A 15,427-nucleotide genomic window follows, 5' to 3' on the forward strand; every position below is an offset into this window, starting at 1 on the left:
TTGAAAATCCAATTTACTCTTTTGCAGCTTAATGATGCTGTTCCAAATACCCCTGTACTTGTAACATCCCATAGACACCCCCTTAGCTAAAAAGCTAAAATCAAACTCAGGTTCTTACAAGAAAGATGTCAGAGAGAGAGAGACAGAGACAGAGACAGAGACAGAGAGAGAGGATCAGCATGGAACTATTGCTTTGACCGGTATCCTCAAAAAACTGACTGCTGAAACCAAAACAGACCAGAGAAAAGCTGTACTGAGAGAACTGACCACTCCTCTTCCATTGTACAAGTTTTATAAACTTAAAAGTTTCTTTAAGTAGATAAACCCAGACATTTTGGAACATGTGTCTTTATGACCCCTATGAAACAAAAACAAGGACAACGTAACCTTGTTAAAGAAGCAGCATTGTCACGCTATATAATGCCAATCGTTGACACCTCCTTGTGTCGGGAGAGTTCAAACTAGTTTGGCTGGGGGGGTGGGAACCAGAGCTACATATCTGAGAAGGGGGGTAGTTAGATACAGGGAAATGACAGGATGTAGTGAATCTATCGGGAAGGTTATTCATGTGATGGAGAAAAGGGATCAATTAAAGTGTGGCTGCTTTAATGCAAGGAGTGTCAGAAATAAGAGTGACAAACTTAGAGCACGGCTCAGTACTTGGGATTATGATGTTGTGGCCATAATGGAGATGTGCGTTTCAAAGAGGCAGGAATGGTTGCTAGATGTTCCAGGGTTTAGAACATTTAAAAAGAACAGGGAGGGGGTGTAGCAGTGTTAATCAGAGAGTGTATCACAGCTACAGAATCAAAGGTTGTTGAGGAAGATTTGTCGACTGAGTCAGTATGGGTGGAAGTTTGGAACAGCGAGGGAGCAGCCACCTCATTGGGGATTTTCTACAGACCCCCTAATAGCAGTAGGGAGATTGAAGAACTCATAGGCCGGCAGATTTTGGAAAAATGCACATGTAGCAGGGTTGTTGTTACGGGTGACTTCAACTTTCCCCATATCTCCTGAGTGCAGATGGTTTGGATGGAGCCGTTTTTGTCAGGTGTGTTCAGGAGGGTTTCCTTACTCAGTATGTCGACAGCCCGACGAGGGAAGAGGCCATTTTGGATTTGGTGCTTGGCAACGAGCCAGGACAGGTGTCGGATCTCGCAACGGGAAAACACTTTGGTGACAGTGACCAAAACTGCCTCACATTTATCATAGCCTTGGAGAGGGAAAGGAGCAGTTACCGAAGGAAGATATTTAATTGGGGTAAAGGAAATTATGACACTATCAGTCAGGAGTTGGGAAGTACAGATTGGGGGCAATTGTTCCACAGAAAGGGCACAGCAGACATGTGGAGACTATTTAAGGAGCAGTTGTTGTGAGTGATGCACTAATTTGTTCCTCTGAGATGGTAAGAAGGGATATGATTAAGGAGCCTTCTCGTCAAAAGAAGGCACCTCACGTAAGGTGGAGGAAGCAAGGATCTAGCACAGCTTCAGAGGATTACAGGTTTGCTAGAAAGGAGCTCAGAAATAGACTGAGGAGAGCCAGGAGGAGACATGAAAAAGGCTCGGCAAGAAGGATTAGGGAGAACCCAAAGGCATTTTAATCATATGTGAGGAATAAGAGAATGATCAGGGAGAAGGTAGGGCCGGTCAGGGATAGCGTAGGAACTTGTGTGTGGAGCCTTAACAGATAGGGGAAGTCCTAAATGTGTTTTTTCTTTCAGTTTTCACTAAGGAAAGGGACCTTGTTGTGAATGAGAACTTTGAGGAGCTGGGATACAGGCTTGACCAGATCAAGATTGATGAAGTTGATGTGCTGGAAATTTTGGCAAACCTTAAGATTGATAAGTCCCCATGGCTAGACCAGATTTATCCCAGGCTGCTCCGGGAAGCAAGAAAGCAGGTTGCTAAGCCACTGGCGAAGATCTTTGTTTCCTCACTCTCCATGGGAGTTTTACCAGAGAATTGGAGGGAGGCGAATGTTGTTCCTCTCTTCAAGGAGGGCAATACGGAAATCTCTGGCAATTACAGACCAGTCAGTCTCACACCTGTGTCAGCAATGTTTTGGAAAGAATTCTGAGAAATAGGATTTATGACTATTTGGAAAAGCATAGCGAGATTAAAAGCAGACAGCATGGCTTCGTGAAGGGCAGGTCATGCCTCACAAATCTTATTGAGTTCTTTAAGGAGGTGACAAGACAGATCAACGATGGTCGAGCAGTGAATGTGGTGTATATGGACTTCAGCAAGGTACTTGATAGGGATCCCCATGTAGGCTCATTCATATAGTCAGGAAGTATGGGATACAGTGAGATTTGGCTATCTGGATTCAGAATTAGTTGGCTGACAGAAGGCAGAGAGTGGTTGTAGATGGAAATTATTCTGCCTGGAGATCAGTGGTGAGTGGGGTCCCACAGGGACCTCTTGGGCTTCTGCTCTTTCAGTTTTTATAAATGACTTGGATGAGGAGGTTGAGGGGTGGGTTAGTAAATTTGCAGATGACACAAAAGGTTGGAGGTGCCGTTGACAATATAGAGGGCTGCTGCAGGCTGCAGCGCGACATAGACAGAATGCAGAGATGGGCTGAGAAATGGCAGATGGAGTTCAACCTGGATAAATGCGAAGTGATGCATTTTGGAAGGTCAAACTCAAATGCTGAATATAGGATTAAAGACAAGATTCTTGGCAGTGTGGGGGAACTGAGGGATCTGGGTGTGCAAGTACATAGATCCCTCAAAGTTGCCATCCAAGTGGATAGGATTGTTAAGAAAGCGTATGGTGTTTTGGCTTTCATTAACAGGGGGATTGAATTTAAGGGCCGCGAGGTTTTGTTGCAGCTCTACAAATCCCTGGTGAGACCACACTTGGAATATTGTGTCCAGTTCTGGTCGCCCTACTATAGGAAAGATACAGAGGCTTTGGAGAGGGTGCAAAGAAAGTTTACCAGGATGCTGTCTGGACTGGAGGGCTTGCCTTATGAAGAAGGGTTGAATAAGCTCAGACTTTTGTCTCTGGAGAGAAGGAGGAAGAGAGGTGACCTGATCGAAGTGTACAAGGTAATGAGAGGCATGGATAGTGTCAATAGCCAGAGATGTTTCCCCAGGGCAGGATTGACTGGCACAAGATGTCATAGTTTGAAGATATTAGGAGAAAGGTATAGATGAGACGTCAGAGTTAGGTTATTTACGCAGAGAGTTGTGAATGCATGGAATGCATTGCCAGTGGTGACGGTGGAAGCAGAGTCATTGGGGACATCTAAGTGACTGCTGGACATGCACATGGAGAGCAGTGAGTTGAGCATAGTTAGATTATTTTATTTTAGATTAGTAATAATCCTCGGCACAACATCGTGGGCCAAAGGGCCTATTCTGTGTTGTACTTTTCTATGTTCTATGTTCTATGTATAATGGAGCTTCCTGCCACTAATAAACATACATAAGAAACAGAACTAATAGTGGACAAAATTCCTCTGAAACCTGCTTTGACAACCAATAGAATTTTCCTAATCTGTCACAGGAATAACACTCAGTACATGCTGCGGTGTTTGTGGACAGTGAAGCTCCCTGCCTCCACCTCAGGTTCATGCTGTGTGTGTGTACCATTTTCATTCAGACCCTTTGACCCTGAGTCAGAGGCAGTTTTCTTTCCTTGCTCGCTCTCAGCAGCTGACTGTTGGGTGTTTGAGTGGGCAGTATGATGCTAATCCCTGCTGATTGGAGTTGAAGCTTACTTCCAAGGTCTCATCATCTAAACCACAGTAAGTTTGGGTATTTGACCAGAACACAGCACAACACTGAACCAAAGGACTCAGGACTGTCAGCGGTTTCTTACTTACCCGGGGCTTGTGTTTAGTGAGTGCTTTGGACTGTGTTGCTCTCCTCGTTCCTCACTCTGGCTGCACTCTGCTGATGAGGTGCTTAGGCTGGAGAGAGCTGCCAGATGCTCAGAGCTATTGTAAACCTGGAACATGAACGAGGAATAAAAACACAACTTATGAAAATTAAACCACTGGAACTGGAATTAAGTCATAAGATTTGTGCTGCCACAGAATTTACAAATATGAAATTTGGTAGCAATTAAAGCCTTATAGCAGCAATGGAATGATCCATACTTTCTCCATTGGTTGGGTTAGGATATGGCCAATGATGGGAGGAAAGCTTGGGTTGGCAAGTAAAATTAACACCCATCAGAACCCCAAAATGAATATCTCATGTCATTAAAGACTTTATTGCTTCAGGGCTGGCTCACCAATAGTGCCTCACTCTCTGCCTCAGCATTGACCCTACAACACTGCAGCATTTCATCAGAACAAAACAGAAATAGAAGCAGGAGGAGGATAAACTTCTCTGCCTTCAATTGGATCACGATTAATTTTTTAAAATTTATTCATGACACTCAAATCTTGCTGGCTGGACAGCATTTACTGCCTGTCCCTATCATCCTTGAGAAGGGTACCATGTCAACACTGCCTGATTCTGTATTTTCTAACTGTCTTGCTACTGAAGTAACTCCACAGAGGCTGGTATCTTGTTGCCAAGTTACCCTTTATTTATTCATGCAGAGTCCTTGACTCTGGTGTTCCCGATTCAGAGTCAGCTCTCATAGTACCAGAATATCTGAGACTCCTGTTGTATTTAACTGTCAGCCAGGATTCCTTAATTGTAAGTTAACAGTGCCAATCAGGGAACTCATATTCTATAAGGTCCAGCTAGCTGACTTCATTACAATCACTACAGCTATCACCTCTTTTAACAATAGACTCCACCATTATCTCAAGGAAAGATGTTCTGCTAACTAGTTTATAATTTATTGGTCACTGTCTCTTTGTCTTGAAGGGAGGTGTGGGAACTTTGAAAAATTATAACCAATCCATTCACTCCATCTGTAGCTGTTTCCTTTAAGACCCTGGATTCAGGCCATCTTGCTCAAGGAACCTTTACTTATTCATTTGTGGAACTTGGCATCACTGACTGGACCACCATTTAATGCCCATCCCTAGTTTCCCTTGACAAAATGACGGTGAACTGCCTTTTGAATTGCTGCAGTCCATGTGTCATACGTTGACCCTCAATGCTGTTAGGGAGGGAGTTCCAGGATTTTGACCCAACTACACTGAGGGAACAGGAATATAGTTCCATATATAGGGTGAGTGGCTCAGAAGGGAACATGCAGTGGGTGCTGTTCCCCTGTATCAACTGCCCTTGTCCTTCTAGATAAAAGTGATTGTGGGTTTGGAAGGGACTGTGTCAGGTCTTTAGCACATTTCTGGCATGCATCTTGAAACTTGTCATTTTATTTTCCCATTTTATTTTCTGTCAAGGTGGTGATCATTCTAAATTCTTACCCCTGCTTTAGCTTTTGAATTTTTAAAAATTCTGGAGGTTGTCTGTGCCTTCTATTGTGAAGGTGGATACAAAATATATATTTCAATCCTTTGCTGTCTCCTCATTTCCCGTTATTAAAACCACAGGCACCTGCTCAGGAACCAATGCTCATTTTAGCTACTCTTTTCTTTTTTATGCACTCATAGAAGCTCTTATTTTATACCTCCTTATTTTTCTGTCATGCTCCAATTTTACCCTTTTGTCCCCATTTATCTTTGCTGGTTTGAAGGCCTTTCCCAACCTTCTAACAACCGCTAATGTTTCCAGCATCAAGAGACTTTCCTTTCAATTTGATACCACAGTTAACTTCCTTTCGTCAAAGCCAGCGCATCTGTCTGGCAAAATCTGTCATCCTCAATGGAAGATTATCTTCATTGATCTTTAGAAAATTACGTTCATAAATGTCTGTTACTGTTGTTCTACCATTTTACCTCATAATCTAATGCCCCCCTTCCAACTCCCTCAGCCAACTCAGTCTTCATACCTCTGGTAATTTACTTTACTTAAGTTTAAAGTCTTTAAAAATCCATGTTTTTAGATTCAAACTGAATGCAAAATTCCATTATGTTTTGGTCACTCCTGCCTACAGAATCCCTTACAATTAGGTCCTGAATTAATCATGTCTGACTACACCTGGATCCCATTTAGAACACAGAATGTATAACATTACAGCGCAGTACAGGCCCTTCAGCTCTCCATTTTGCACCGACCTGTGAAACCAATCTGATGCCCATTTATCCTACACTATTCCATTTTCATCCACAAGTATACCCAATGACTATTTAAATGCCCTTAAAGTTGGTGAGTCTACTACTATTGCAGGCAGACCATTCCATGCCCCTACTATTCTCTGTACTACCTCGGACATCTGTCCTATATCTATCAGCCCTCAAATTAAAGTTATGCCCCCTTGTGCAAGCCACCAACATCCAAGGAAAAGGCAGTCACTGTCCACCTAATCTAACCCTCTGATTAAGTTATAATTTGATTCGAGAATATACTGTTCAAAGAATCTGACTGAGTGCACTATACAAATTCAAACTGGAGACAGCTATTGCCAATTTAATTTGTTCAATTGTAAAGAAGAGTAAGATGACTCATGAAAATTGTGACATGCCCTCAGAGAGAATCGAACCCTGCAAGGAGCAAAGTGTACATGAATGTGTTGAACCGTAGAAGATGAGCGAGGTCCACAATGAATATTTCTCCTCTGTGTTTATCGTGGAGATGAAGACTTGAGAACTTCGGGAAGTTAGTGGTGATGTCTTGAGGACAGTCCATATCACAGTTGAGGTGGTGTTGGATGTATTAGAATATACGAAGCTGGATAAATCTCCAGGTCCTGACCAGAATATATCCAAGAGCCCTGTAAGAGGCTAGAGAAAATACTGTGGGGAGGGGCCTGGCTGATATGCTTGCATCATCGTTAGCCACAGGTGAGAACCTGGATCACTGGAGGGTAGCAAATGTTGTGTCCTTATTCAAGAAGGGATGAAAAGAAAAACCTGAGAACTTTGGACCAGTAACCCTAACATCAGTGGTAGGTAGATTACTTGAGCTAATTCTGAGAGATAAGATAAACATACATTTGGAAATACAGGGTTTGATTAAGAGTAGTTAACATGGCTTTGTGCGTAGGAGATCATGACTCACAAATTTGATAGAAATGTTTGACGAAGTGACCAGGAAGGTTGTTGGGGGGGTGGGGGGGGGCAGTAGATGTAATCTACAGAGGATCCTCGATTATCCGAACGAGATGAGCAGGCACTATTTCGTTTGGATAACTGATTATTCGGTTAATTGATTTCCTCTGGGGCTCAGGGTTCTCTGTGACATCTGCTCCCGTTCAGGAGACAAGGCAGCAGCACACTGCATGCTAGACTCCGCCCACCATCCGCCTCCAACCTCGTTCCCCTCCCCCACCCTTCCCAACCCTGTCTGCTCCCAACCCCATACCCACCATCTGACCCCCACCCCCTCCCCTGGAGCAGCTGGATGGGCACCAACAGTAAGACTGCTGCTGCCTTTGGGGGATGGGTCTCCAAATAACACACATACACACACCCATACAGCCTCATGCACCACTTTTTACTGCAACATTTTGACAGCTTTCACCTTTGCCCTGTACAGGTCAATATTGGAGAGATTATCTGGGGAAGGGGGGGTGTTAGGGTACACTCCTGTCTAGAACTCCAGGGAAAATGTGGGGAGATGGGGTGGGGGGGCCAGGAGGTCAGTAATTTGGAGACGGTGCCTGGACTGTCCAGGACTGTTCTTGGCAGCAGTGAGCCGAGTTCATTTTTAATCATTGTACCAGCAAACAAAAGTCACGATCAGGGTTGAAACAGCCCTTTGACATAATGTTTCTATTGGGACCTTGAGATCCCCTTCGGATAACCCGATATTCGGATAATTGATATTTAGATAATCAAGGTTCCTCTGTACATGGATTTCAGTAAGGCCCAGAGGGTGCTGATTGATGGGAAATGTTCATCCTGGTGTTCAGTTACTAGTGGTGTATCAGAAGGATCTGTTTTGGGACCACTGCTGTTTGTCATTTTTATAAATGACTTAGATGAGGGCGTGGACAGACGGGTTAGTAAGTTTGCGAATGACACTACGTTGGTGGAGTAGTGGGTAGTGCTGAAGGATGTTACAAGTTACAGAGGGACATAGATAAACTGCACAGCTGGCCGAGAGGTGGCAAATGGAGTTTAATGCAGAACAGTGTGAAGTGATTCATTTTAGAAGGAGCAACAGGAAGAAAGAGTTCTGGGCTAATGGTAAGATTTTTGGTAGTGTCGATGAGAAGAGAGATCTCGGTGTCTATGCACATAGATCCCTGAAAGTTGCCATCCAGGCTGATAGGGATGTTAAGAAGGCATACGGTGTGTTAGTTATTCTTGGTAGAGGGAATGAGTTTCAGAGCCATGAGGTCATGTTGCGGCTGTACAAAACTCTGGTGCAGCAGCACTTGGAGTATAACGTTCAGATCTGGTCACCACATTGCAAGAAGGATATGGAAGTTTTGGAAAGGGTTCAGAGGAGATTTACTGGGATGTTGCCTGGTATGGAGGGAAGATCTTATGAGGAAAGGCTGAGGGACTTGAGGCTGTTTTTGTTAGACAAAAGAAGGTTGAGAGGTGACTTAATTGAAACATATAAGATAATCAAAGGGTTAGATAGTGTGGACAGTGAGAGCCTTTTTCCTCGGATGGTGATGGCTAGCATGAAGGGACATAGCTTTAAATTGAGGGGTGATAGATATAAGACAAGATGTCAGAGGTACCTTCTTTACTCAGAGTAGTAGGGGCATGGAATGCGCTGCCTACAACAGCAGTTGACTCGCTAACTTTAAGGGCATTGAAATAGTCATTAGATAAATATATGGATGAAAATGGAATAGTGTCAGATAGATGGGTTTCAGATTGATTTCTCAGGTTAGTGCAACATTGAGGGCCAAACGATCTGTACTGCGCTGTACTGTTCTCTGTTCTATGCCTTTGATAAGGTTCCACATGGTAGACTGGATCACATGGAATCCAGGGACAGCTGGTAAATTAGATATACAATTGGGTTGCTGGTAGGAGCAGAGGGTAATAGCGGAATGATACTTGTCAGACGGGGGGGCCTGTGACTAGTGGAGTGCCTCAGGAGTCAGTGCTAGGCCCGTTGCTGTTTGTTATCTATATCAATGACTTGGATGAGAACGTACAACTCATGACTACTAAATTTGCAGATGACGCTAAACTAGGCAGAATCATTGACTGTCAGAAAGGTTATCAGGAATTGCAGCAGCACCTTAATCAGCTGGAGAAGTGGGCTGAGAAATGGCAAATGGAGTTAAATATAGATAAGTATGAGGTCTTGCACTTTGGAAAGTCAAGTCAAGGTATGAGTTTCATGATGAATTTTTAAAAATTTATTCATGGGATAAAGACATCACTGGCTCGGCCAGCATTTATGGAGTATCCTTAATTGCCCAGAGGTCAGTTAAGAGTCAACCACATTGCTGTAGGTCTGGAGTCACATGTAGGCCAGACCAGGTAAGGACAGCAGTTTCCTTCCCTAAAGGACATTAGTGAACCAGATGGGTTTTTCCAACAATCGACAATGGATTCATGGTCATCATTAGATTCTTAATTCCAGATTTTACTGAGTTCAAATTACACTACAATACCACTTGGCTATTATCTTCCTTCTCAATATTGACCTCCTGACTCTCCAAAACCTGCCCTGTTTTGAATTTGTCCTACCTTACTGAATCGGTGTGAACAGGATGAAAATTGTCTGATCTCCAGAGATGACTCTTCATCATTAGAGTCTTCATCCTCTTCTGATGCCAAATGTTGATATTTCTCTGAGCGTGCTGCATGGACACACACAGTAAGTACAACATGCATTCCCCACTCAGCATAGGACCCACATAGAGATAATCACCAGATTTTGGAACATTGAATACATCAAAGAATCACCAGCCACTGAGATATTCAAGAACTTTTTTTTCTCTTTATTTATTCTCATGATGAGGGCGTCACTGGATAGTGCAGCATTTATTGCCCATCTCTAATTGCCCAAGGGCAGTGAAGAGTCAACCACATTGCTGTGAGTCTGCAGTCCCATGTAGGCCAGGCCAGGTAAGGACAGCAGCTTCCCTCCCTAAATAACATTAGCGAACCAGATAGGTTTTTCTTACTGATCAACAATGGATTCATGATCATCATTGGATTCTTAGTTCTAGATAGTTATTGATTTCAAATTCGACCATCTGCCAAGACAGGATTTGAATCCGGGGTCCCCAGAACATTATCAGGGCCTCTGGATTAATAGTCCAGCAAGAATACCACTAGACCACTGCCTTCTCTAAATTGATGGTAATCACTAGACATGTGGCCACTGAAAATCACCAGTGGATCCAGTGCCAATGGGAGTGAGCTGGACATTAGATCATTGATGATCGTTACTTGATTCTGGGAATGACTGGCAGACCAGCACAATAGTGACACGCCACCCACAGAAATGAACTGTTCTTTTGGACTATATATCCGAGGATGTTAAGCTTCTCAATTTGAACTCACTGTCGAAGTAGCTGGTGTCATCCTCAGACTCCAGTTGAGGAATGAACTCTGCTTTCTGACGCAGTAATCCACTCCAGTCCAGGTCAGTGAAGAAATTGTGCTGTTTCACCTCTTGGGCCCCTCCTGTTAATGCACAACAGTCAGAAATCATCAAGCAGCACAAATGTAAATCCCACTTCTCATCCCATCCTCTCATCCCCCATCAATCCCATTCCTTCACCTTTTACCCATGCCCCTCAGTTTTGTCACTGCCAATCCCATCCCCATCCTCATCCCATCCCATCCCCCATTCAACCACATCACTCCTTAAAATCTATCCTCCATTCAATGCTATCTCCCTTCTCAAACCATCCCCCCATTCCATCCCCTGCATTGATCCTATTCTCCTTCCCTCCATTCCAATCCCCAATTATAAAACTCCTGAAAAGCTAATGGACCTGATGAAAAATAATCATAAAATAGTGACCTTTAATTCACGAGGAACAATATAGGAAGGATAGACGTTATATGTAGAGTTTTGCTGTAGAGTATCAATGAGGCAGAAAACTCAGAAAGGGATCATGCTGTAAGGTTGAGTGAAATAGGGGTTGATGGGAAGGGTGAGAGCAGTAACAAATTAAAAATACTATATATGAATGCACGAAGCATTAGACATAAGATGGATGAGCTTGAGGATCTTTTGGAAATTGTCAGATACGATATTGTAGGGATAACTGAGACGTGGCTTCAAGAGGACAGGGCCTGGGAAATGAATATTCAAGGCTACACGTGCTATCATAAGGACAGACTGACGGGCAGAGGGGGTGGGTGGCCTTGTTGGTAAGGGAGGATATTCAGTCCCTTGCCCGGGGGACCTAGAGTCAGGGGATGTAGAGTCAGTGTGGATAGAGCTGCGAAATACTAAGGGTAAAAAGACCCTCTTGGGAGTCATCTACAGGCCCCCAAACAGGTGTCTGGATGTCGGATGTAAGATGAATCAGGAGCTGAAACTGGTCTGTCGCAAAGATGTTACTACAGTTGTTATGGGGGATTTTAACATGCAGGTAGACTGGGAGAATCAGGATGGTATTGGACCTCAAGAAAGAGACTTTGTGGAGTGCCTCAGAGATGGATTCTTAGAACAGCTGGTGCTGGAGCCGACCAGGGAGAAGGCAATTCTGGATCTGGTATTGTGTAACGAACCAGAATTGGTCAGAGACCTCGAAGTGAAGGAGCCATTGGGAAGTAGTGACCATAATACATTAAGCTTCAATCTGCAATTTGAGAGGGAGCAGGTACAGTCGGAAGTGACAGTACTTCTGTTGAATAAAGGGAACTATGGAGCTATGAGGGAGGAGCTGGCCAAAGTTCAATGGTGCAATACCTTAGCAGGAATGACCGTGGAGGAACAATGGCGGGTATTTCTGTGTATAATGCAGAAGTTGCAGGATCAGTTCATTCCTAAAAGGAAGAAAGATCCCAGGAGGAGGCATGGACGGCCATGGCTGATGAGGGAAGTTAAGAAACATATAAAGTTAAAAGAGAAAAAGTATAACATAGCAAAGATAAGTGGGAAAACAGAGGACTGGGAAACTTTTAAAGAGCAACAGAGGATTACTAAGAAGGAAATACGCAGAGGAAAAATGAGGTACGAAGGTAAACTGGCTAATAATATAAAGGAGGATAGTAAAAGCTTTTTTAAGTATGTGCAAGGCAAAAAAATAGTTAGGACTAAAATTGGGCCCTTGAAGACAGAAACAGGGGATATTACAGGGAACAAAGAAATGGCAGAAGAATTAAATGGGTACTTCAGATCTGCGTTCACTGGGGAAGACACAAGCAATCTCCATGAGGTAACAGTGGCTGAAGGACCTGAACTTAAGGGGATCTATATTTGCCAGGATTTGATGTTGGAGAAACTGTTAGGTCTGAAGGTTGATAAGTCCCCGGGGCCTGATGGTCTACATCCCAGGGTATTGAAGGAGGTGGCTCGGGAAATCATGGATGCGTTGGTGATTATTTTCCAGAGTTTGATAGATTCGGGGTCGGTTTCTGAGGATTGGAGGGTGGCTAATGTTCTACCACTTTTTAAGAAAGGTGGGAGAGAGAAAGCAGGAAATTATAGACCAGTTAGTCTAACCTCAGTGGGGGGAAAGATGCTGGAGTCTATTATATAGGATGAAATTACGACACATCTGGATCATAGTAACAGGATAGGACAGAGTCAGCATGGATTTATGAAGGGGAAATCATGTTTGACTAATCATGAATTTTTTGAGGATGTAACTCTGAAGATGGACGAGGGAGATCCAGTAGATATAGTGTACCTGGACTTTCAGAAAGCTATTGATAAAGTCCCACACAGGAGGTTAGTGAGTAAAATTAGGGCGCATGGTATTGGGGGCAAGGTACTAGATTGGATTGAAAATTGGTTGGCTGATAGGAAACAAAAGGTAGTGATAAACGGCTCCATTTCAGAATGGCAGGCAGTGACCAGTGGGATACCGCAGGGATCCGTGCTGGGACCGCAGCTTTTTACAATATATGTTAATGATATAGAAGATGGTATCAGCAATAACATTAGCAAATTTGCTGATGATACAAAGCTGGGTGGCAGCGTGAAATGTGGGGAGGATTTTAGGAGATTACAGGGTGACCTGGACAAGTTAGGTGAGTGGGCAGATGCATGGCAGATGCAATTTAATGTGGATAAATGTATGGTTATCCACTTTGATGGCAAGAACATGAAGGCAGATTACTACCTCAATGGAATTAAGTTAGGTAAAGGGGCAGTACAGAGAGATCTGGGTGTTCTTGTACACTAGTCAATGAAGGTAAGCATGCAGGTACAGCAGGTAGTGAAGAAGGCTAATAGCATGCTGGCCTTCATAAGAAGAGGGATTGAGTATAGAAGCAAAGAGGTGCTTCTGCAGCTGTACAGGGCCCTGGTGAGACCACACCTGGAGTACTGTGTGCAGTTTTGGTCTCCAAACTTGAGGAAAGACATTCTGGCTATTGAGGGAGTGCAGCGTAGGTTCACGAGGTCAATTCCTGGAATGGCAGGATTGCCTTACACTGAAAGACTGAAGCGACTGGGCTTGTATACCCTTGAGTTTAGAAGACTGAGAGGAGATCTGCTTGAGACATATAAGATTATGAAAGGATTGGACACTCTGCCAGCAGGAAACATGTTTCCACTGATGGGTGAGTGCCGAACCAGAGGACACAGCTTAAAAATACGGGGTAGACCATTTAGGACAGAGATGAGGAGAAACTTCTTCACCCAGAGAGTGGTGGCTGTGTGGAATGCTCTGCCCCAGGGGGCAGTGGAGGTCCAGTCTCTGGACTCAATTAAGAAAGAGTTGGATAGAGCTCTCAAAGATAGTGGAATCAACGGTTATAGAGATAAGGCAGGAAGAGGATACTAATTCGGAATGATCAGCCATGATCATATTGAATGGCAGTGCAGGCTCGAAGGGCTGAATGGCCTACTCCTGCACCTGTTGTCTATTGTCTATTGTCTATCTCACCTGGTGGAACTCAGTACAGGTCCAGACACCCTACGCTCAGGAGAGGTTTTTTGGTCTTGGAGAGTCCAGTGAATGCCAGCCACTGTGGAAGTGTTTCTGCCTCCAAGCTCCTTGTGGTCATGTGAGGAGCAGGGAGTGGATTTATAATCTCTGAATACTCTACAAATACATATCATGGGTTATTCAGATGGAGCAGGAGGTAGCTCCATCACACCCAACCTCCAAAGTGAAATTCACGTTTGGGCAAATCAATACTTGCATAATGGATAAAGAGCAGGAAAAGATCACTCAAGGATCACAGAGTGGGGTCAAGGGACAGTTAAGAATCTGATTTTCTCATTAAAATCTCTTTAAGCTTTTAGAATTTGACAAGCTATTTGAGCTGCTGTACAGACAGAATTATGGATACATTTACCAGTCCCCAGGCGATCTCGAGGATTCTGCCTCAGCAGCCTGTTGATGAGATCCTGAGCTTCTGCAGGGAGAATTTCTTCTCCGTCTGGCCATATTATTTCATCTGCAAAATATCACCAATTGGATTTAATTTATTTTGTCCCAGAAGGCCCTGGTTCCCAGAGTCGCTCACACACAGACCCCATTAATAACATGGTAAAAACAATGACTGCAGATGCTGGAAACCAAATTCTGGATTAGTGGTGCTGGAAGAGCACAGCAGTTCAGGCAGCATCCAAGGAGCAGCGAAATCAACGTTTCGGGCAAAAGCCCTTCATCAGCCCTCCATAATATCAGAAACTTTTAGTTTGCTATAAAAACAACAGATAACTCAGATAAAAGGGTGACCAACTTTAATAAAACAGCGAATGATTGTAGGACAGATGCATCACAATAATGGCAAGAACATCGAACAGCTAAAGAAAACAGCAATGCTGTTAGGTCAGTAAAATATTGAATGGAAAGTGAATAATAAACAATGTTGAATTAACATATAATGAGGAAAATGTCTGAAATCTATTCAAGAGAACCTTGTAAACCAATATGTTTTCCAGTCCAAATGCGACAGAGATATTGTTAGATCTGGTTGCTGGAGAATGAGCTGAGCAGGTAGATCATCCATATTAATGAGAAGGATGACTGTCTTGTAACCACTTTTACTGACAATGTGAAGACTGATATGTAAATAAGTTGTGAGGAAAATACAGAGTCAAAGACATATGGACAGGTTAGTGAATAAACAAAGAACAAAGAAAATTTACAGCCCAAGAATAGGCCCTTCGGCCCTCCAAGCCTGAGCCGATCCAAACATACTATCTAAACTGGTCGCCCAATTCCTAAGCATCTGTTCCCCAATACTCATGTATCTGTCCAGATGCATCTTAAATAAATCTACCGTGCCTGCCTCTACCACCTCTGCTGGCAATACGTTCCAAACACCCACCACCCTCTGTGTGAAGTGCTTGTCGCATGTATCCCCATTAAATGTTTCACCTCTCACCTTG

General features: G+C 43.6%; 1 protein-coding gene across 1 annotated transcript in view; it reads right to left on the reverse strand.

Annotated features, from left to right (window-relative positions):
* The window catches only part of mast3b (microtubule associated serine/threonine kinase 3b), a 205,244-nt gene that overhangs the window by 60,325 nt on the left and 129,492 nt on the right, over positions 1-15,427 (reverse strand). The window contains exons 16-19 of the mRNA XM_060846498.1: positions 14,386-14,487; positions 10,462-10,584; positions 9,640-9,752; positions 3,835-3,959 (exon numbers count right to left, since the gene is read on the reverse strand). Coding sequence (XP_060702481.1) covers positions 3,835-3,959; positions 9,640-9,752; positions 10,462-10,584; positions 14,386-14,487 — 463 coding nt within the window. The remainder of the gene's footprint in view (positions 1-3,834; positions 3,960-9,639; positions 9,753-10,461; positions 10,585-14,385; positions 14,488-15,427) is intronic.

This window comes from Hemiscyllium ocellatum, chromosome 28 (genome assembly GCF_020745735.1).
Source record: "Hemiscyllium ocellatum isolate sHemOce1 chromosome 28, sHemOce1.pat.X.cur, whole genome shotgun sequence".
Lineage (NCBI taxonomy): Eukaryota > Metazoa > Chordata > Chondrichthyes > Orectolobiformes > Hemiscylliidae > Hemiscyllium > Hemiscyllium ocellatum.